The sequence below is a fragment of the Barbatula barbatula genome (assembly GCF_947034865.1).
Source record: "Barbatula barbatula genome assembly, chromosome: 13".
Classification (NCBI taxonomy): domain Eukaryota; kingdom Metazoa; phylum Chordata; class Actinopteri; order Cypriniformes; family Nemacheilidae; genus Barbatula; species Barbatula barbatula.
Window position 1 is genome coordinate 15,704,656 of NC_136776.1, and position 23,464 is coordinate 15,728,119.

The 23,464-nt window shown below is 38.3% G+C and overlaps 2 protein-coding genes across 2 annotated transcripts; both read right to left on the reverse strand.

The window, feature by feature from the left end:
• Positions 1 to 4,441: 4,441 nt before the first annotated feature.
• On the reverse strand, positions 4,442 to 11,486 carry aars2 (alanyl-tRNA synthetase 2, mitochondrial (putative)). The gene is made up of 22 exons (XM_079471237.1): positions 11,189 to 11,486; positions 10,770 to 10,958; positions 10,415 to 10,560; positions 10,155 to 10,346; positions 9,926 to 10,070; positions 9,655 to 9,800; positions 9,478 to 9,586; positions 9,361 to 9,399; positions 9,062 to 9,176; positions 8,575 to 8,702; positions 8,284 to 8,428; positions 7,703 to 7,872; positions 7,504 to 7,617; positions 7,218 to 7,358; positions 6,996 to 7,133; positions 6,802 to 6,905; positions 6,590 to 6,698; positions 6,368 to 6,493; positions 6,178 to 6,288; positions 6,008 to 6,091; positions 5,621 to 5,734; positions 4,442 to 5,534 (listed from the first exon to the last, which is right to left on the reverse strand). The coding sequence occupies exons 1-22, from the start codon at positions 11,444 to 11,446 to the stop codon at positions 5,343 to 5,345; spliced, it is 3,015 nt and encodes a 1,004-aa protein (XP_079327363.1). The 5' UTR covers positions 11,447 to 11,486; the 3' UTR covers positions 4,442 to 5,342.
• A 100-nt stretch (positions 11,487 to 11,586) lies between these two features.
• rrbp1b (ribosome binding protein 1b) lies at positions 11,587 to 22,418 on the reverse strand. The gene is made up of 25 exons (XM_079471688.1): positions 22,297 to 22,418; positions 18,865 to 19,591; positions 18,622 to 18,770; positions 18,408 to 18,530; positions 18,148 to 18,312; positions 17,945 to 18,063; positions 17,668 to 17,821; positions 16,936 to 17,074; positions 16,569 to 16,672; positions 16,410 to 16,447; positions 16,189 to 16,303; positions 16,078 to 16,112; positions 15,913 to 16,000; positions 15,718 to 15,810; positions 15,391 to 15,483; positions 14,926 to 15,030; positions 14,752 to 14,841; positions 14,501 to 14,593; positions 14,343 to 14,414; positions 14,094 to 14,186; positions 13,929 to 14,012; positions 13,266 to 13,349; positions 12,771 to 12,851; positions 12,553 to 12,696; positions 11,587 to 12,480 (listed from the first exon to the last, which is right to left on the reverse strand). Exons 2-25 carry the CDS (start codon positions 19,568 to 19,570, stop codon positions 12,445 to 12,447), a joined length of 3,003 nt encoding a protein of 1,000 aa, XP_079327814.1. The 5' UTR covers positions 19,571 to 19,591; positions 22,297 to 22,418; the 3' UTR covers positions 11,587 to 12,444.
• Between the last annotated feature and the right edge of the window lie 1,046 nt (positions 22,419 to 23,464).

Sequence of the window (23,464 nt, forward strand, 5' to 3'; positions counted from 1 at the left end):
GTAGTGCAAAGACACTGTTTTGGTCTGCCAGTGCCAAGTTTGTGCAGAGAAAAATGATCCACCTTCTCAAATGCTTTTTTATGCAACATCATGATGTTTTATTTAGCCAGCATGGTTTATGCAGCATCATTTTTAAAGTTATATTTGCTATGCCATTTGGTATAGTAATGCTAGTTAGTATTGTCAGACCATACGTTTATGTTATTTTTCACTACCCCAATACATTATTTTCTGAACCGCACACAACACATGATAATTGATGTGTATGCTTTGGGTTTGTAAGCTTTAGCAGTAACATAACTTTGTACACGAGCTTTGAATCGTAGCTGGGATTTTATCTTTAGCCATATTAATGTACAGCTTTGCTCTTTCCGTTTATAGTCTAAGATATTTATAAGGCGATAATGACAAACTCAGCTATTATTTGTCAAAAGCAGAACTAGCGTAAAAGTGTTTGTGCTATTCTGTATATCAGAATGTTATATTAAAGTAGATCTGAATGAGTAATCGTAGTGAACTTTTCCACTAGCATTAGGCATAAGCTTACAATGCTTATGAATTCCCCCAAAGTTTATGCTCGCGTGTCATAAACCCGCTCACATGCAAGCACGCAAACACACACAAACCTTTATAGGCCTATTAGTGAGGAGAATGTACTTTAATAAAAAAGTACATAATAAGAAAAACAATGATATACTATAAATAGGTCCAATGTGAGAGCAGAGCTGATTCATCTTTTCTTAGTAGTTCTTAGAAGTGTGATTGTTGACATATAAAGTTCATAAACTGTTAAAAGTCTTAGACTTCCCAGCATAGAGGAAGTGACTATTCTGTGTAATCCTCTCTCTCCTTCATCTGACTCGACTCTGTCTCTCATGTGCAAAAGTATTTCTGATCATGTAGTGATGAAAAGTGCATTTGTGAGAATACAGTGGTTGGTTATTGGTCACTGGATGGTTCCATTCTGCAAAAACATGAGCTAAATAGTTTATATCAAGAAATAAAGGTTAAATTGCTGAATGGAATCTGGCCTGCAGGGTGCAGCTATGTTTGTGCGTGTGTTTCTCAGGGGAGCCAGTTAAACAGCATCTGGTTCTTTGCCAGATACTACAAACAGTAAATAATCTCAGACACTTCTCTCATGTTCTCTCACTTTCATTTCTTTATTTACCCTCATTCATTCATTCTCATTTCTATGGTCCATATGTGTAAAACAGTTTTTGTTTATTTTCATTTTGCCTCACAATACATCTCAATTTTTATCACCCCAATTCGTTTTTAGATTGGTTGGATTGCCACAGTACACAAACTTTCTCAGAGAGTGTAAAATCTCCTCCTCTCTATCGCTTGTAGCTCAATTGGTTCCAGCTGACTAATAGTAAACTTTAGTTAGTCATAAAATAGGTTTAAAAGGGATATTTTTTATGTCATATACCATGATTTTGTCAAATTCACATCAGAAAGGAGGTTAGCAGCCCTATGTAAACTTCAAATCATTAGTTTTTTTAAAACATATGTCCTTGTATACAAGAGTAAGAAAATACATAAAATCAAAAGGAACAAAGCAAGTAAAGGAAGCAAAAAAACTAAAGTACTGGGAAAACATATTAAAACAATTATAGAATAACAAGATTAACAATAAAATGAATGAATAATGAATAATATAAGAAATAAATACATACAATTATGTAATAAAAGTGTAATAAAATAAAATTGATTTTTGTCTTTCAGTTTGCCAACATTCACTGTCAAAGTATCTCTGCTTATTATTAGAACAGTCTGTGATGATATTACCACCCGGCAAATAACATAGCAAACAGGACTACTCTAACAGGTTCACATACACACACTCTCTCGCTCTCGTTCTGTCACATTAACATGCTTTTTTGCTTCCACTAATAAAAACTACTATTCATCTTCTTATCTGCACACGAACATGGACACACTTTCCCACGAATCTTTACAGAAGAAGCAAGTTTACATCCAGCAAAGATTGTTCCTGTCCGCAATACTAACGCCTGATCCATCAGAACGTATGTTTAGGTTTAGAGACCAAACAAGGGTGGAAAGAAATACTCTATTGAATAAAAAAAAAAACTGATTTAATCATGCATCAGTAGTCTTAATGTCATGAGCCGCATAAGCATTTATAAGTGTTCTTTAAACAGTATTGAAAATGATTTGAATGATAAGAAATTATTCATATTCCTTATAGCATCACACAAACAACTATATATTAGGATCTTAGAGCACTGATTTTATTTCCCAGGTTTGTCTCAGTTTTTATTTGTGTGTGTAAGACAGCAGCAGGGCTTTACTACAGCATGAGAGAACAGCTGTGTTTGTTCTCAATCCTTCAGTGCGTGTGTGACCGGCGGAGCTGATTATCAATACACCGTTCTGCATGTGTGTGTGATCCCTCTAATGACTGTACACACTGTCCACGGACACACAGCTGATAGTAATGACAGTAGCAGCAGTATACAGCCCCTCCCGCTGCTGCCCGTGTGTCTGTGACCTTAGGGTTACCTTCGTTCCCACATCCCCAGTTTACACTACTTGCCATGGGAACCCACAGACTTTATGGAAATGTAAAGCCCCTCCCACTGCCTGACAGTACTGTGGAGTGAAAAGACCTCTTGAGTAAATATTTTATCTGCACAAGTAAAACAGGTCTCAGATCAGTGTGGTTGTTTTCAGTGGTTCTGCTGTTTTACTATGACATTCACTACTCAATAGATTTGCAGCTATCTTTCTGTCTGTCTGTCTACATTTTCTGTCTGTCTATCTACAGTGGCTGTCTATCTCACAGTAGTATTTGTGTGTCTGTCTGTGTATCTGCCTATCCTCAGTACGTGTCTGTCTGTTTTTCAGTCTACATTATCTGTTTATTTGTCTTTCAGCACTGAAAAAAGTTATTTATGCTGCTTGGCCAATTTGATTAATTGAAATAGGTTAATCAACATAATTTTTGTACAATTTTATCAAAACATGATTTTTCATGTTCATTTATGTAACTAATTCAATTCATGTTGGCACTACATAAAGTATTTGTGTTGTGTAAACATATAATTGTTTCAACCAGGCAGAGGATTAAAATTTCCCAGAATGCTTTGCATAAGACTTCATATTGATTAAGAGGAGCTTGTAATATTTTTAAGTTTTGTGGTTACCATTATCTAGAAAAGCATTGAATGTCTGTAAAGCTTAGTTATCTTCATATCTTGTTAGAGATAAAATAAAATGTTTTGTCACATTAACTTTAAATACTTATGTTGAGAACGTAAATGAAAATATGAAGCGTTAATATTTAAAAATCATGTTTGTTTAACAAACATAAATGTGGCAACTTGAACACAATGAACATAACTTTATTATACGCAACGGATGTACAGTATTTATTCATGTCAATCCAACAGATTTTTTTTCAGTTTTTTAGTCCAAATTATCTTCCTGTCTATCAACAGTACTACAGTAACTGTCTGTCTGTCTGTCTGTAGTATGTGTAAGTATCTATCTGTCTGGCACTCTGTAATATGTCGTGCCAACTTTCTGTCTGTCTGTCTTTTTACAGTATCTGTCTGTCTGTCTGTCTTTTTACATTATCTGTCTGTCTTTCTCTCAACAGCGTGTATCTGTCTGTCTTGCAAGCTACTATTTTCTTTTGCACCGGTGACAATTAGGTTAAAGGATGGGGCTTCAGTGTTGCTTTTTTCAACGAATCGTCTGAAATTCATATGGATTAGCCACCTCGTAAAATAGTTACAAATTCTTCTGAGATCAGGATGATCCGTCTATGTTGTAATTGTGTGTATGACTAGAATGTATTTTGGCATGACTGTGAATGGAATGGAAAATGGAAATGGAAAATGCATTTAAAACACTTAAATGCAAAAAGAACATACTTTCCGATACTAAAAGAATAGCAAAAACACAATTCTGTGCAAGTCTCAGCAGGCTAATACACACATTACATGCAAAACAGGTTGCATTTTAACAAGAAAATGTTCTTGTCTCATTAATGTGATCTTGATCTTCACTTCACACCTTTCTGAAGGCAGCGGGTTCACACATTGGTAATACATTTAATGAAAACAGGTTATTTTGCTTGCTGTTGCTTTTAACCACTTTTGAAGGTTGGGATGTAGTTCAAAAGCAACATGCGTAAAAGCTTCTTTAATGCTGATTCTGTAGCTCGTAATGTGTAAAAAACACACAAAAGTTCAAGGGGTCAAACTTAAAACACTCAACACATTTTCCAAGAGCGATTTCCCTTTCCAGTTTTTCTGTAATTCGAGCAGGGGACACAACCCGAGTATATAAACAATCGTTCCCTTCTCATGAAAAGTAATGCATGTGCACAGAGGTAGATTATTTTTGTCCCTTGCCTGTATTTCTTCTCTTTGTGTTTCACATAATGAGAATATAGACCACTCACACAAAAATCTGACACATTTTTAATCACTAGATTCATGTTTAATTGCTTTCACCATTGATGAAAGCAATTAAATTGCTTAAAAGCAAAACGGTTAACCCCAAATCAAATTTTTACCAAAGAATGTTAGCCAGACACAAAAAGTGAGATTAAAGCTACTGAAGTGTTGCTATATTTGAATTTAGTGCTTTGATGTGATTGTTTCGGTTTCACTTAAATCTAAATATTACTTTCTATCACAAATCTATGGCTCTGCTTAAGGATTACTTTATTACTTACATAATAATGGGTGCCATGTCCGCTAGGGGGCAGCATCTAGACACGAGTTTAGGCTGTTAAATACTGTTTGTATAAATATTGCAACATTTGTTTCATAGGAAAAATATAACTGTTAATTCAGTAACAATTCAATAATCGTATTTTTCTGAGATGTTTTTGATGATGGCAATACAGAACAGAAAAATAATATTCCTTTGGAACTAAATTCAATCGATACGAATCAGTGAAAATAAATAGGATAATGTTGGCTGAAGAAGTACAGGTAAAGTCCAGTGACAGAAATATGTATATATAATACAATTTAGAAATGTAGAAGGTAGAAAAGTATTAAAATGTCTGCATCTAACTTGCGATTTTCTGACAGGTACCAATCAGTGAGTGTGAAATTGAGTACTTCTGTCTTAAACAGAGTACCCAATAACAGAGAAATAAATATTTTAATAGCAGCAAAACAACCCCGTCAAAAATTTTTACAATCAAGATTGCAGATGTGCCCAACCCTTTTAAAACAAAGGAATAGGACCAGAAAACCACCACATCTTATATTCTTTAAAGCTTGATTTGATTCTTTTCCGTTTTGATGATGTTGAGTTCATCATAGTAGAACTGTCCATTTATTTATCCAGACCTAGCATGTGTAGTCCACATTCTTAATTTTGCCACAAGCTAATTTTTCAGCCCAGTGCAGGATCTCTGAAACATCAGTGGCATTGGCCGTATTGATAACACCATTAGCGACTACGTCAGAGCCGCCTGCATTTCCTCCAAACCGCTCGCAGACTGCAAGAGCCCACTCGCACGCAGAAACACTAGTACAGCCCTGTACAAAAAAAGAGCGGAATACAATTTTTTTATTATCCGTCATTTAATGTCTTTGCGTACACATTTCAAGAATTTTTGACTTACCTTTGGTACTTGGCAGGCGCACAGAACCTTCTCAGATGTCTGCAGGTGAGACAGCAACATGACCAAAGAACCTGGAGTATTCTTGCTCAACTGGTTCACAGTCTTCATTAGGATCTAAACATATATAATAATTTATGCAAATATTTTCAATGAATCAGTTCAATTTGTTTGTGTTCACTGAAGTCATTCTGAACATGTGATGTTCAATTGATTTTTAAGCACCGCCACTAGAGGGTGGGAAGGTGACAGGTATAACTTTAAATAATTTTTTATTTAATTATTGAACGCTTAATCAAACAAAAAATAGTAGCATGTATAACTATTTTTTTTTATTAAAATGTATTACTCCCATTAATGAAAACACCCTCCAAATGATGACATCATTACCGATTTGGAGTCAGTCTGGACAAAGTCTACCAGCACAGCTTTATTTGAGTGTTTCTCCAGAAGTTCATTTGCTTTCAAGGTGGCCTGAAACAGACAAAATTCATCATAAGAACAAAAAATGATTTTAAAGAGAGAATGCCAGCTAAGATCACATTTTGACATTTGTCCACCTCTCTGATCTCCAGCTTCCTGATGGTTGTGTTGCTGCTCCTTTGTAGAGCCTTTAAGTGAGATTGCAGCTCTCTTCTCTGCCACTGTGGAATCGATGTGCTCTCGACTGCCTAAAAATGCACACATGCAGTTATGCACTTGATATGCAGAAATGTTTGAATATGAAAAGGTGTGTTGAGATAAACGTACATCGGTCAGAAGGCCGACTTCTTTGGAGAGTCTCTGTGCTGCTGGTAGAGAGAGCGCATTGTCCACACCAACACGGGCCACCAAAGACTCCACCTCCTCCTGCATGGCTTGGCCCATCTCCCGAGCCTGGGTCAGAAAAACAACAATAATTTTAATGAATAAAGACAAACAAGAATTCACCGGAAGCAGTATCAAGGGTTTTGTGTTTTTTGTATTTCTTACCGCTTTGGCTTCGTCTCCGGTAACGGCAACGATGCGACTGATGCCTTTGACCATTTGGCGCTCAGACACGATGACGAGGTCCCTGATTTCCCCCGTCCGCAGTAAATGCCTGATGAAAAAAAAGACATTGCGATCACCATGTTTGCATCTTGGGGGGGAATGTGGCTAGCGTTATCTCCTCATTATTGAAGTATTGATTTTTGAGGTCTTACGTGCCACAGCACAGCTCCACAGAGGTGCGTCGGTCTGTGTTTGAGTTTAGGAGATCTGAAACAGGCACAGCCACGGACACGACACGCACTGGGTCGGGATACACCTGAAACAAACACATCAGACGACTAAAACATGAATTGTTCCGAGATTATGTGTGGGTCATCTTGATATTTTAATTTAACAGATTCGCTACCTCATCTATGGTCCTCAGGGTTGCGATCTGATTGGCTCTTGACAGTGGGATTTCCTCTATGTGCACCTCTGCGTTCTGCTGAATGATGTTCTGCACCAATGCCTGGACCTGCTGCAACTGAGACACGCTCAGAGAACCCTGAACATATAAACACACTTTTAATGCTCATATCTGTATCAATAATTTTCATTTTAATTCAAGACGCCCATGCAGGTTTTATACCTTCACACTAAAGTCAAAGCGGAGGCGGTTGGCGGCAACGTGAGACCCTCGCTGGTTAACCCCAGGACCCAGCAGCTCTCGCAGAGCGAAGTTCAGAATATGTGTAGCGGTGTGCTTCACCATGCAGCCCAAACGCTGAGTCTGTACCAAAAAGAAAAAAACCATGGTACTGAATGATCATCACTATATTTAATTAACATGGTATTTGGATTTCAGGTTCTTTCCTAAAGGCTCATAATACTTGTACATCACCATTTTATGTGTCAAAAAATCTCTAAGGTCCCACCTCATCCACATGAAGCAATACTTGGTCTCCGGTTCTCAGAGTCTCAGCCGCAGTGATCTGATGTACCACGTAACCTCCAGCCACACGGACACATTCCACTGGAAACAGCACATCCTGAAAAACACAATCCCAAACATGATCTAGTCTGATTATTGAATAAACAATTGAAATAAATCTCAGGTAGGAGGTGATAAATAACCTGCAGTTCGTCTTTGGTGAAGTAACCCTGGTCGTGCGCCTGTCCACCCTGTTCTGCATAGAATTTGGTACGGTCCAGGATCACACCACAGCGCTGACCTTCACCCACCTCTGACACCAGTGATCCCTCAGAGTACAACGCCAGAACCGACGCTCTGCAAGGCGGAAAGACTGAGAGGGGAATAGTGTTAGTTTCGAACTGTGTCCTAACCGGGCATTATCCAATGATGCAACAAAAGTCGAAGGTGGGAATATTTGAGTTGAAATGTCACACTTTCGACTTCAATTCAATCACGTCACTTCATCATATTGACCACTTGATGTCATCACAAGACACTTAAAACATTGTTCTTGTGGCACAAACAAACAAGAAATTAACAAAGTGGTCGCGTAGATTTCATGTGTTTAGAATACTTAAGTTTTGTTATGTCAAATAATGTGTCTTGCTGAGGTCGGGGTTGAACGAGTCTGATGTTATTTTCAGGTAGGAGTTGTCTGGAACGGCTAGATTTGTTCCCATAGTAAATTTTTATTAAAAAATTAATTAATTAATTTAGTATTAATTTTATTCACATCAATTACCGTATCGCCCATCCTGCCCCAGACTGTAAGAGTATTTCAGAGAGTCATCCGTATGAGGAACCCCTTGGCTCTGCAGCTCCGCTAGGCTGTGAAGATCCAGCTGGTCCACCCTGTCTCCATCCTCCTCTTCTGACTGACACCTCAACTAAAAGAAAAACAACAACTTATAAAGTCTATAACACTCTAACAGCAGAGAGCCTATTAATAAACAAGTCATAAACAAGTCAAGTCAAAACATTGATCAACCAGTCAAATTCTGGATCAAAAATGTTTACTGGACAACACTGTTACCTTCTCATATTCATCTTCTAGCACCTTCATTTCTTTTTTATCGACCATCTTGCCCCTCTCCTCCAGCATCAGGTAAATGAGGTCAAGTGGAAAGCCCAGGTTACGATGCAGTGACCACGCAACTGAAGCTGATGTACAGAAACATATATAAATATATAAAGAGAGGAACACAATGCATGCTACGTCCATGCAAGTGCTATGTGAGGTGCTATGGTGAAGCAGTTAAAGGTCTGGACTGCAGTGGCGTGTCCACAAGGGTGGCACTGGGTGGAAGCTTCCCCCCCCACGTGAGCTTTGCAACCTTAGTTGCCACCCCAACACTGACTTTACAGTCATGACTTGGGTACTAATGTAATGTACAAACAAATTTTGGATTAAGTTTATGAAGGGCATCCAAAAATATACAGAGAAGGAGATCCTAAATCCTTAAAAATAAAGGACATCCTCATTCAATTGACAAGAAAGGTTAAGAAAATCAAGTCCTGACCTGGAAAAACAGCTGTGTGTTTATCTATAGTGTTCAGAGTCCTGTCGATTACTCTTCTGCCCTGTTTCAGCGAGGTCAAGAATTGGACTTCATTCTGATGAATTATATCCATGATCTACAAAGCAAATACATTTAAATCAAATGTGAAGAATAGGATAAAAGTTTTGTCATATGCACTGTTGTAGTGTTGACATGGCACCATGTTAAGAAAAATATGAAAATACTATAGAATCTTTCAGCAGGTATTTACATAGTTCAGGTAGAAATACAATACTGTTGTATCATTCTAACATACTCACTCGTTCAGATTCTGTTTGCAATTCTGGATAGGCATCACCCTGTGAAAATATGAAACTTTTGAGCTTTCATTTATGAAGGAACAAAAAAGAAATGGGAGTATATCAGCGTCCTCTCACCAGTATATGAGCTACAGTGGGCACCAGGCTTGCCAGAGCGCCCTCGGGAGCCTGCAGAACTTCTGTTGAAAACCTCACCGCACGTCTTAGTATACGTCTCAGCACCAACCTATGACAAACAAATGAATAACAGGATGGAAAAACACTTGAAGGTACATTTCAGGTCACACAACTCACTCTGCGCCAGTCATGCCTGGATAAACTCCGTCGGCAATACACACACAGAGCGTGCGAATATGGTCAGCAACAACCCGGTAAGCCATGTCCACCCGACCCACATCCGCATCACCAATTCTGCCCTGATACACTGGAGCTTTAGAGCACTACACACACAAGAAAAAAAAATTTGTACGGTAGTCACAATGTCGGTAATACTTTTGATACATAAAAAAGAATAATGTCTAAACGTCCATTTAAAAGAAAATTGTCAGATGACGATTCAACAAACCTGGTGGATAGCAGACAATAGAGGTGTGAAAAGGTCTGTGTCGTAATTGGAACGTTTTCCCTGTAGGACAGTAACCAGTCGCTCTAAACCCATCCCAGTGTCCACACTGCACTGAGGTAGAGATCTCAACCTGCCGTCTCCTTCCCTTTAAAACAAGCAAACACAATCTCACTATGCACATGTAATAACACAGACACATTTAAATATTCCAGAAACTAGTATCTCTAACCTGTTATGCTGCATAAATACCAGATTCCAGATCTCAACAACATCCGGACTGTCTGCATTGACCAGCGACGCGGCATTCCGATTCCCAACGTGATCATAGTGGATCTCCGTGCAGGGGCCACATGGACCCATCTCGCCCATTTCCCAAAAATTTTCCTTCATTCCGAATGGCAACACGTGATCCGGTCGCAGTCTTCAACAGATATGACGATAAATCTCACATAAGAAACTGATCAGTAAATTTGTCTTCTGTGAACATACCCCATGCTGAGCCAGATCTCCCTTGTTTCTTCATCAGCCGGCAGACCACTCGCTGCATCTCCGGAGAAGTACGAGACATACAGTCGCTCTGCGGGAATGCAGTATTCTTCTGTTAAAAGACGCCAAGCCATCGCGCACGCCTCCACCTGATGAGTTATTGATTTACAGTGAGTCTACAAAGTGCACCAATCTATATTATTTACATTTATGCATTCTGCACATGCAAGGAACACATTTACTATTGGTATGTGTGTTCACTGGGATTCGAACACGCAACCTTTGTGCCGCTAACACAATGCTCCGCCAATTGAGCCCCAGGAACTCGTTTGTAATAGCAACAAGAATGCCCCCAAACCTTAAAGTAATCTCCAAATGACCAGTTCCCCAGCATCTCGAAGAAAGTATGGTGATACACGTCTCTTCCCACGTCCTCCAGGTCGTTGTGTTTGCCTCCTGCCCTGACACACTTCTGACTGTTCACCACCCGCCGGTACGATGCCATCTCACTGCGGGGGTCTGCGCAGCCCAGGAGAATGGGCTTGAACTATCAGACAACACAGAGAATAAAGACATCATACGTTAACCCCTTTTGCAAAAGAAGGCTCATACATACATACATTTGTTATACATACATAGTAAATGACAAGGAGATATTTCAAACAGGTTTATTCCCACGTCTCGGCTGTTTCTTCTAACATGTATTTTCTGTTAAATGTGCGAACAACGCAAAAATATGAGAGGCACTATAGAAATAGCCTGAACTGAGACTTGTACCTGGTTCATTCCTGCATTGACAAACAGTAGACTCGGGTCTCCTCTCGGGCGCACGGGAGAGGACGGAACCTCCTTGTGTTCGTAACCCTCCTTAAAAAAGTCAATAAATGTCCGACGTACTCTTTTAGATGTGAATTCTTTATACGGTCGTGGGTATGCTATGCCAGAGCATCTTCTTGTGCTCGTCGAGAAAGCGCTTATTTTCGTATTTAAAAGTGAAAAGTGAAGCCGTTTCACTAATCGAATGTGCGCAGCCATCTTGGTGGCCGTCGGCTGCGTCACACAGCTGCGCCCAATCAGGGACGAGCACGAAACTGAAACTAAAATCAACAAGACGGAAATAAATGTCTAAATAAAAAAAAATATTTTGATTCCAAAATAAGATCACTCCATTTTTTCAAAAATCATGTTTTTATTTTGTTAGTTAGCTGTATTTTTTAGTTATTCTGGCTAAAATCAAAACAATGCAACTGCAGTTTGATTGATAGTAATTGGAATGTACAATAAAAACACAAAATTGATTGTGTTGATTTTGGAGCCAAACTATTAATTTGAATATAAATAAAAATATATAAATGTGGTATAAAATGTGCACAATAATAAGTTGGTGCAATATCATCTCCCTATAATCTTGCTGGATCACCACAACAACAAAAAAAACATGTCATTTTATAATTGAGGAGATTTATTTTACAGTTGTTTTATTATTAAACATCTCAGTTTGAAGTTAAAGCAAGTATTTGCTATGTAATTTTGACAAACTACTTATTCTTTACATGTTTAATTAATTGTATTACATTTGCCCTAATTTACATCCATGTGTAAGTATAGTTCAAAACAACACATTCCTGTATATCCTACAGGATCTGACTAAATTTAGTTACCAAGACAAAACATGCCGACATACATGTTCATAAAAAGGAAAATAACCAAGTCATTTTATTATCTTGCCACTTTTTTAGCAGCCAACCTTAACATGCAAGTAGTTGCTGCACTATGAAATGTTTCTTCCCATGAAAACAAAAGATAAGAGAGTGATTGCACAAGTCATGTGTCACACAAACACTTCTCCTTTTTAACACTGAAAAGGGTTTTGCAGGAGGTGGTGGGTTTTTGTCACCCACTAATGGTTCCAACGAAATAAAAAATGCTTCTTTACAACCATCATTTCATAACAGTCATCATGTTTGCCACAGTAGCAGAGAATACAAAGTAATACACAAGAACAATTAAGGGCCATTTGCTTGACTTTTTGATCAGACAGATGTCCCTTCTTTTGACTCGTCAGCTTCCTGTAGAGAAAGAGGAAACAAGGTGAAATACGTTGCACAGCATCAAATTTTATAGAGATGTTGTTAAAGTACCTTGCCCTGTATCTCCTCCTGCAGGCTCTTCACAGTCTCTCTTTCTTTGGTCAGTTCTTCCTGAGTGCTCTTCAAGAGATCTTGTAGTTTAGTGGCCGCCTGGTTGAGGTCTTGTGTCAACTTCATCTCCTTTTCCAGTCTCTCCTAACATTAAAACAAAATTTAAGACAACAGTCTTGCATACAAGGGTTTAACATCTCAAGGTGTGTTGTAGGAACCTTTAGATCTTCATTTGGTCCATCTACAGCATCTTTGAGCTTTTCTAACTGGGCCTCGAGATCCCTCACACACTTCTGCACCTAAAATAAAACCAAAGTAGTAGAAATTAAAATTGTCGATAACAATCTACACTACTTGGAATTAATGAAAATGGAATATAAAAAAGGAAGATGACTAAGTCAAATGTAATTAAATAAATTGGAAATTTTATTTTAAATGTATTTCATACATTTGTAAATAAAATAATTTTAAAATGTTAAATAAATATATATATATATATATATATATATATATATATATATTCTATTGAAAATAAATAAAATGTAACAATCCAATTAAATTAAATACATTATTAATAAATATTACGGAATTTTAACGCTATCTCAAATCAAATGAATGCCGAAAATATCTAATTTAGAGACTATTCCCATTGGATTAAATCAATGGTGTCGTTCAGCATCAAGGCACATCGAAAGCCCTCTGACATATGTCACCTGTTCATAATCGCTTGTCAGCCGCTGTCTAGTGTTCTCCTCTGTCCTAAGTTTTTTTGTCGCTTCTTCTAGTTGGATCTGTGCCTGTACAGATAGACAGCAAGATCATCAAGAAAGATACAAACATTACATTACAGTATCCTGACACGACCGCATGAACAGTACATGTAAACTTTGATGTTGAAATTAAAGGATATCCAAACACCCTGGAAGTCTGTTATCAGGTCAGGTAACACCAATAAAGAAAACCGACACTGCGTAAAACTTTTGACTGGATTAGACACGCCTCCACCATCATATTGAAGCCAAACACACAGAATGTTTAGCTGACAATGGAAGATGAAAAAGTTAAAGCCTCAGAAAAGATACACTTGCACCAAAGGTAAAGCCAACCATTGTGGTTCAGACTTTATGGGGACCAATAGAATAGAAAAAAGAAGTTATTCAGGTTTGAACCTCCATGTGAAGGTTCCCATAAAGCCTAAGGATGCCATGGCCATTCCCTATCCTGACCTGAGTGGAGCGTGTGGTGTCTTCACTCTGTATATGCTTTGTGACCTTTTGTAGCTTCTGTCTGACCTGCAACCCACAGCTGTCACTCAAAACACAAAGCCACGTGTGCGTTAAAAGATAAAGATAAAGGTGATAAGATGTTTGACCTACCAATGAAAGTTCTGCTTTTTGCTCCTGTGCCTCTACTTTGGCGGACATCAGCTGACTCTGAGCTTCTGATAACAATGCCTTCAGCTTAAAAACATCATGTTATTCAAAAATATTCAAACACTTTAACCCAAACCTGGAAAACTGCACCTTGGTTAGATGTTTTACCTGAGACATCTCCTCTTCATATGTCTGACTGATGGTTATGGACTCCAGCTGTTTCTCCAACTGTGCTTCCATTAGCATCACCTGAGCCTTCAGCTGTAGAGATCAGAGAAATCATGAGCCTTTTAAACAGCTTGAGTCAGATATATCAATCTTTTGCAAATACGGACAATCTGATAAATGTAATATCCAAAAACTAAAAATAATGAAAAATGATGAAAAAGCAAAAGTGACGATTTTCTTAACATGAACCTGTTCTGTGTCCTGTGTGTCAGCTTTAATTGTCTCTATCGTCTCCTCCAGGACCTTCACCTGATCCAGGGCCTGTATGAGAACCCCACAAATTTAGCACAACAGCCGAGCCAAATAACCAATGGCATAAATCCAGCATTATTGAGACAGGTTCTTACTGCCTGTCTTTGCTCTTCTGCATCTGAGATCTTTGACTTCCATGCCAGCTCTCCTTCCTCCACACTCTTCTGCAAAACCTTCAGCATGCTCTCCTGTACACACAAAAACCAAATAACCAATAACCAGATTTAGAATATCTAATAATATCGAAAAGTTCTAATATCATGGTTTCATCATTTGTCAAAAATATAATTAATTTGTTTACATATAAAACTAAGCATGCAATTTTATCGTAGCACGTGCATCATACCGTTTCACTGAGAGTCGATCTCTTGTGTTCACACTCAGCCAGCAGTAACCGCCCACTCTCCTCTGATTGGATGAGCTTCTGTTGTAGTTCCTGTATGACACAGATACATGGATTATCAAGGGATGTTATTGACAATACTAATATTGGTGCGTGTGTGTAGTGATGATCTCTAACCTTTAGTTCTGAGCTTGACGCTTCATTTTGTAATGCTTCTGGAATCTGTTGTGTGTGAGTGAGGGACGCCTGTGCTTCATGTGTAAATGCCTCTAGCCAGTTACTCTACAAAACATGTCAAATTTAATAAAAACAAATGAATAACAATTAAACAGAATAAGGTAAAATACATATTAGGCCCGTTAAATCAATCATGATGAATCATAATTGAAATTTCATTTTTTTGTATATGTATTATAAATAAATTATGTTCAATATAAAATGTACCAACAATCAGTTACTACAGCTCCATTTCTTTCCAGATTTATTTCCAAATATGTCTCATATTGGAACAATACAGTAAATAAAGTCAAATTTAATATTTGTATTTAACATTATTACTGTAAATTAATGCAAACATTTTACTTTTAAATCAATTACTAAAAACGTTAGAAAAGTTTTCTAATAAATGCACAGTATTCTTACCTGATGCGTTTCTATAGCGACGTTTGGAAAGAGAGTCTTTAGTGCGTTTATGGCATCATTCTGGAATGAGTTTAGCCTCTGTTCTGCCTCACTCTGCACAAACACAAGACTGATGACTACGCAGAATTTTGGGGGAAATATACACTGTTTTAACCAGCTAGAGCCTTTAAATGTTGATCTGAAGAATCAACTCCTCATTCCTCATGCTTTGTTTATTATGATATTATGTAGATATACAAGTGAGCATGTGTTTATAGTGTGTGTGTGTGTGTGTGTGTGTGTATTTATATATATATATATATATATCAATATCAATATCATGGTCACCTTTGCGGCCTTGGCTTCACTCAATCTTGCTTCACCCAACCGTTCAGCAGCAGCCAGCCCCTCCACTGCAGCATAGTTCTTCTCCCTCAGTTCCTAAACACAGACCAGTTATAAAGTTAAATATAATGCAATCGATATATAAATGGGTGAAATGGATGAACATGTTGTCAAATATAGACAGATGAATGGACTCACATTGCTCTTGGTCTTCATTCGCTCCATCTCTTCTTTAAGCTGCTGAAGTTCCTCCTCCAGTGAGATCATACGAGCGTCCTTCTCCAAACTAATAAACAAAAACTCTGTGATTAGGCAAATAAAAAAATATACCTAAGGAAACTTATCTGAAAATTCATCTCTTACTTCTCAAATGGTGGCTCTGCTTCAACGCTGTTGGCCTGTGGGTATACAATTATAAAGCCATAAACACACGTGTTACACACTCACACATTATTGGTCAAACGCTGAACTTACACTTTCCGTATTCCCCATGTGAGTCTCCATGGCTTTCTTTATTGTGTCAAGCTCCTCTGTTAGCTGACTAAGCTCCGCCTCCAGTGATATCAGCTGATCCTCCCTTTCTTTCAGACTGCACATGTAACATTGATATAGTCATATCAGCATAACCATTAAACTTTGAATATGAAATTTCAATGGCAAATGTGATTAATCTATAACATTTACGTCCACATTACCTGCTCTTCAACTGTTGAACCATCTCTGAATGGTCAGTCTGTATAGAATCAAAACAGTAAATGGTTTAAAAATCTTAAATTGTTTTATTTTAAATTGACATGCCATATGGTATTTGATATTAAACTTTTGGAATCAACCAGAATCTCAAATATTTATACCTGGGTCTCTTTTGGTGTTTGAGACACCTGTTCTCTCATAGTCTCCAGCTCTTTGCACTTGTCCTGTAGCTTTGCTTCTGTAACACGCATACGCTCCTGGAGCTCTGTATGCAAGACACATGATAAGACATGACACACAGCATAGAACATGATACAATGTGAACAATAAGCTGCGAATAGGTCATGGGGCACACCCCTGAGCACAAACTTTGCATTTGCAGTGACGAAGTTAATAGGTTCTATCCATTCATACTAATAAAATATGTACCTTGAATGAAAGTCCCGAAAAGCATCTGTAAAATGTGAATGTAAATACCCCCCCATAATTAACGTTCTCTGTAGGTGAGATGCATTCATGTCTACTGACCATCGACAGTCTTGACCTGTTCTTTCACTGTGTCTAGTTGAGTCTGAAGGGTCTTGCTGCTGTTCTGAGCCTGCCGAAGTTCTTCGCTGACTCTATCTAACTTTTGCTGCAGAGCTTGTTCTCCCTCCACACGAGACACCTGAACACATAAAACAGTTGATCAGCTGATCGTTCGTAACACACCACATCTGAAAACATTCATAAAATACTTGTCCTTCATACAACATCACAGAACATGCACCTCCATTGTGGACCAATGCTTTCTCCTTTCCTGCGGTGAACATGCAGCATTTTGAAAAGATGAAATACTTTCATATCGATGCAGTGCTGCCACACCTAGAAAAACAGCTGCGACGCGGAGCGCACTTGTCGCACGTCTACATTAAAAATTACTAAAATGTGTGCGCAAAAGAGGCGAAATGTAAATTACCCCCTTAAAGGCCTACATAGAAGAGTCTATCAACTAAATTATCAATGTTGGACCTCTTTAATCAACAGGGTTTTACATTGCTTGCATAGCAGAGCTAAAAAGTTCCCCACCCACAAAGAGATACACAAACACAATGTCCTCTGAGCGATCCCAAAGACAGAAACCACTCCTGATAATTGTTCAGTATATCTCCTCAAGTTGTGGTCTTTGTACCATGGCAACTGCCATGGTACAAAGACCACAACCACTTCAGAGAGATAAGAAAGAGGTCAGAGGTCAGAGGTGAGAGGGGAGGGCTTTACTTTTGTTTGTGTTAACTGTTCTTCAGTGGCAGCCATCTTGGCCTCCAGAGCCTTCCTGCGGTCTTCCTCAGCATGCTGCGCGACTGTACGGTCATTCAACTTTTGGTTGAGGTGTAAACAGTCTTGACGCAACTTGGCCACCTCTGCATTCTGCCTTCAGATGTAAACAAGCCACAAATAAGTCTTGTGAAGATAAGCAAATTACACATTATATATCTGGATGCACATCAAGATTATCAAACAAAGAGCAATGCAAGGGCAATATCGCGTGCAATACCTGCTCTCTGCCTGACTTGTGGCCTGGTTGAGGGCATCTCTGAGAATGGTGTTCTCCTGTTGCAGACGGGCCAGCTGAGCGTTTGGTCCATTTTCTAACTGCTCTTGCAGGCTTTGGATCTGAGGTCAAATACAAAGCACATATTTACTAACACGGCACATATTACAGAGAAGAGAAACTGTGAGAGGCTGGTGACCTCTGACCTTGAGGTTGAGCTGCTTTGTTTGGAGGACATGCTCCTGGAGGGATGCTTTCAGGCGCTCCTGCAGACTGGCCTTCATAGCTGCAATCTTTTTTTCACGGGCACTTAGCTCAGAGCTCATGCGGGTCTCTACGGATGTCATCTTGCTCTTTGCAGAATTCAGCTCCTAGTAGGGAGAAGGTAAGAATAATGTTTCATGCCCAAAACACAGTTTGAAGCCATGTCCATTGATTTACTTGGAAGTGTATTGACAGATGTTACCTTGGTAAGCTCATGGACATGGGACTTTGCTGCAGCTGCATTTTCCTGCTCAGCGGTCAACTGCTTCTCCTTCTCTTCCAGCTGCTTCTTCAATGCTGCCAATGGGTCACCCTTCTGAGATGCCTGACATTCAGAGGGAGAAAGACATGAATACTGAAAGAAAAATAATGACATTCAATTAGATTACAAGACAAGTTAAAACTTCATACTGTACCAATTGCCAGGAGTCCATTCCTGCTTTCTTGCTGATGATCTCAACGAGTTTCTGCAGTTCGGGTTCACTAAACAAAGCATTGTTCAGACTGGAAACCAGAGTTTTGAATGGTGACTGCTGGGGGGTGTCCACTGTCTCCACAGTAACCACTTCAAAGACAAATTATGGGTTAAGGAGGGTATTGAGTTCAGCCATCACATGGATAGCCAAAGTTAAGGATCTTCAGGAGCAACGGACACTCACCTGGCTCAGACTTTTTCTTTGATTTCTTCTTGGTTGGACCTTCAGTTTTAGGTTCCTCAACCTTTGGGAGAACAGCAACTTCAGAGACGACTTTGGCTTCTACTTTCACCTCAACAACAACTGGCGCCTCCTTAACTGTGACCTCTGGAACTTCCACAGGCTTGACGGAGGCTGGTTCCACCTTGGCAACCTTCTTCTTCTTTTTCTCCTTTTGGGGTGGAGCGAGTGGAGCAGCTACAACACTTACAACAGCAGGGGCAAAACACTTAACAACCTCAGGTTCGGGAGCAGCTGGCTGGGGAATAACTTTAGGCTCAAAAACAGCTGGGTTGGAATTAACTTCCGGCTCAGCAACAGGCACAGGTTTAGGTTCAGGTTGGGGTTCTGGCTCCACTTCGGGTACCTGTTCGGGCTCGCTATACTCAATGACAGCTTCAGAGCCTGACTCGGCCTCAGATTCAGGAAACTTCCCATTTGATTTGTCTTCCTTCTTTTTGGCCTTGCTCTTCTTTTCGGATGCCTTTTTCTTCTTGTCCGAGCGTTGGGGTTGAGTCTTACCTGTTTCTTGTCGTTGTTTGGCTAAAGCTTCCTCAAAAGACATTTCCTTCATGGAAAAAGTTGATACAAGCGTGATGCCGATGGCAGAAAATACCATGAAGCCACCAAACACCACGATGCCCAGAGTTTGAGGGTCGTAAACATCCATCTTTGCCTAGTCCAGTCCGTCCTGATCCAACGAAAGAACAAAAGTCATTGTCACCTCAAATGATTGGTGTATTTACACTTTGTAATGGATGACAACATTACTACACTGGTAACAACTGGGGACAGGCAACAGAACCATTACTAAAAATGATCCAGAGGTCATTTCACACAAAGTGTTTTTTAGTTTAGTTAACTTTATTGTCCAATTTCACACTAGTCTTGGATTTTACACTGCCATCTATCTGCCTGGATGAAGCATCACACATTTGTTTTTTCAGTGTTTACCGATTCTTTTTTGTGTTGTCACACATAAGGGATGTTGCAAGCACAGCTTTCGAATTGCTCTCACGATACTGTGATAGTTAAAAAAAACAATATTTTCTCATCCTTTTGTCATTTCAAACCTGTATGACTTTCTTTCTTCTGCAGAAAACAAAAGAAGATATTTTGAAAAATGTTATTAACCGGCCCTTTTTCACTTGCATTGGTTTTGGGTCAATACAATAAAAGTGAATGGGGCCAGTGCTGTCCATTTACGAAATTAAAAAAATCTGCTTTTGTGTTCTGTTGAAGAAAGATAACTATAAAGGTTTAAAATAAAACGTGGGTGAGTAAATGATGACAGAGTTTTCATTTTTGTGTGAACCATCACAAATTAAACTCCCCAAATGTGAGTAGTATTAAGCCGTTTATCTTAAAACTCTTGGTCCTATGTCCGGCATCTCACCTTATGCAGAATAAAGAAGCTTTTTCTATGCCTATGATTTCAGTCTTCAAGTTACTTGTCACTTTTAAATTACAGCTCGCCAAGTGCTGAGCTGCCGACATTTGCAAAGTACATTTCACTAAAAAGCTAAAATTTTATAACAGAATGGAGTTCATGTTATGCAACACCCCACAGAGACCACGCTCCTTAAAATTCCCTCACACACACACAAAGGCATACTACATTCAGCGTCCAGGGAATAGGTCTGTGTGTAGCAAAGCACAACAACCTTCCCCCAACCCCACATTTGAAGCATTTCTTGACTGGAATGTCTAAAGAGGGGGGTCTTTAAAGGTCTGCACAGGTAAATTAGTCAGCTTCCCCAGACACAAAAATGCAGAAGGCTAACAGAACTTAAGAATTAAAACTTAATTAAGGTTTGTGTGGCATAACCCTTAAACCGTATTGCAGTGGTAGCATGGAATACTGTAATTGTCATTTTAAACATCTATGTACTTTATTTATTTAGACAACACTACACAAAATTAAGGATATGTAGTGCATGTATTTTCCAGGTTCACAATTTCTGCATCCACATGTCAAGACCAGTAGAAGCATCATCACTAATATGTAGAGTTGCCGTATCCAGTGCACATAAACAAACATCTCATAGAAAGTGGGCTTCTTTTGTGTCAGACATTAACCCTTTCAGTAACACATTACATTACATAACAACTGTGTCTGTGTGCAAGAACTTCCGCTCATCTGCTCTGTCATTAATATCCCACTTGTGGAACACTTTACCATTGGTACTCTAGTTAACATACTCAAACACTTCTGTTAAACATAGTTTACATACTTTTTTTAAATACTCAAATAGTTTTATCAAAATGCAAAACTGTTTTAATTTTTGATTTACCTCTTTTTCCTGAGAGTAAAAAAACCTTTTGATAAAAATGACCTAATCCACTCAGTGGGATTCAGCAATTCTCTACAGGAATTTACCAGTGTTTTATTATTATTTTAGAAAGAAATCAGGCATGTTAAACAATTAAAGAGCTTTTTTCCTTATGTTGCATTTACAGGATATAACAGAGGAAAAATTTTACATGACAGATACGCTATTTTTTTAAACCCGTCACGGTTATGAAATTTGGCTGTCGATTAATTGTCTAATAAATCATTGCGATTATGAAAATTAATCTGTTTTAGGACTTTGAAACGACTATATTGTTCTGAATATAAAAATGGGTTTTCTCTTAAAAATGGGTTCATCATCTATTTAAGGTCTTGGCTTTTACACGTCAATACAGCCGCCAAATAAGTGTAAATCAGGCATAGAAAAACGTTCACTTGCAAGACTACGATAAAAATGTAGTAAGGGTGGTTTTCACATTTAGATTATCTTAAATAATATGAAATTGTACTACAGTTTTTTATGGTATATGGTTTAAAAATAATTTAAAGAGATTGTTGGTACTTTTTACCAGTAGGCCTATTATCATACTTCAGTTAGAATATATACACTATAATATGCAGGCACTGCAGCTCCCCTTGTGTCTTCTATTGAGATGTGCAATAATTGCGATGATCTGAAACCACTACGATGAGGTCAAACAATCGCGATGATACGGTTATTTAAAAATCTTGACATACCATCCTTTATTTAGATATTTCATCCCTGCCTGCATTTTCAACATTTAAACTAACTAAAGAGCGTCTAAAGAGCGCAGAACAGACAGACCGTTCCGTTATTTAAGAACAGTTATCAGCTCAATAAAACTAAGATATAACAAAACAAAAAAACTCCCGAGCCAGTGAAACAGTCAAGGACACGCTATTAGGTCCTCTCACACACGCTTTTTCAAACACTTTGAAAATACAAAATATGATCAAACACACTCGAAAAGCGCAACTTTGTAATAGACCGATAATTATTTATAAAAATACTTGAAGCAAAGTAACATAACAACTGCAGCGTTCAACGCCACATCAGCGGTTATATAAAAGTATGCGCTTACCTGCGTTGCAACCTTCAGTACTTCACAATCACCGATGACTTTTGGAGTCGTGGCACTTTCTGCGAGCTGGCGCTGTGCCCGACTCTGAAGATGATGCTCGGAACGAAGCTCACATCTGATTGGATGAACTCACGTCAGTCAAATCCCTTTAAACTAATACGTCACGAGTAGTAAAGAGGCGTTTGTGATGTGATCGTTTTTTGATAAATAACGTCGGAATCATAGAACATTTAACAAGGCAACTTTAAAATAAAAAAACTTCCTGTTTTCTGTTTTTTTATTAAATACAACCAACGAAACATTTATAACAAAATCAAAATGTAAAACGCATATATATTTGAATTTATAAGAAAGGAATCCGGAATTGCTTCTGGATCAGTGTTTACATTTTGCAAGGCGGTCTGTATGATGTAAATAAATAAATAAAAGATAGGATGTAATTCATAAACACTGGAAATTGACACAAACTCGTTTTCCAGGGTATTTCCGTTCACACTGTTGTAATGTAATGAATGGCATTCATCATATTATAGGAATTTTATTTTCTTTAGATCAGTTTTTGTCGTGATTAGATTGAGAGATTTGAGATTAATCACCGATTAACATCGATTGATTGATTTCCAAAATTTAACAGCAAGCATGAATGGTTTAAGGGGTTTGATATAAGAAAATGTGGAATGTCAGTTCAATTGCAATTGCAAAACCCATTATCGCTGCTTTATTCAACTTCAAAGTAAGACAACATTTTCTTCTTAAACCAATAGAAAAACGTATCCACTAATCTGAGATAACAAAATGAGATTCTGATTAAGAATCAGATTTGTAACAGATTGGGCAAAAAATCAATAGTACAATAGGTTCACAGAGAGTAGTGTTGAAAGATTTTGTTTGTGCGATTGAGATCGATGGGAAATAATTGACTGAAACCCCTCCTAAAACTATGTTCTTTGGATTATTGATTTAAGGGATACTCCACCCAAAAATGTCTCAAAAATACTCCAAACATCTTTGTTCGGTTAAACACAAAGAGAGATATTTTGGAATAATGTTAGTCAATGTTGCTTCAGAACTGTTGCTTGATAACATTATTCCAAAATATCTCTCTTTGTGTTCAACCGAACAAATAAATGTATATATGTTTGGAACAGCTATGGGTGAGTAATTCATG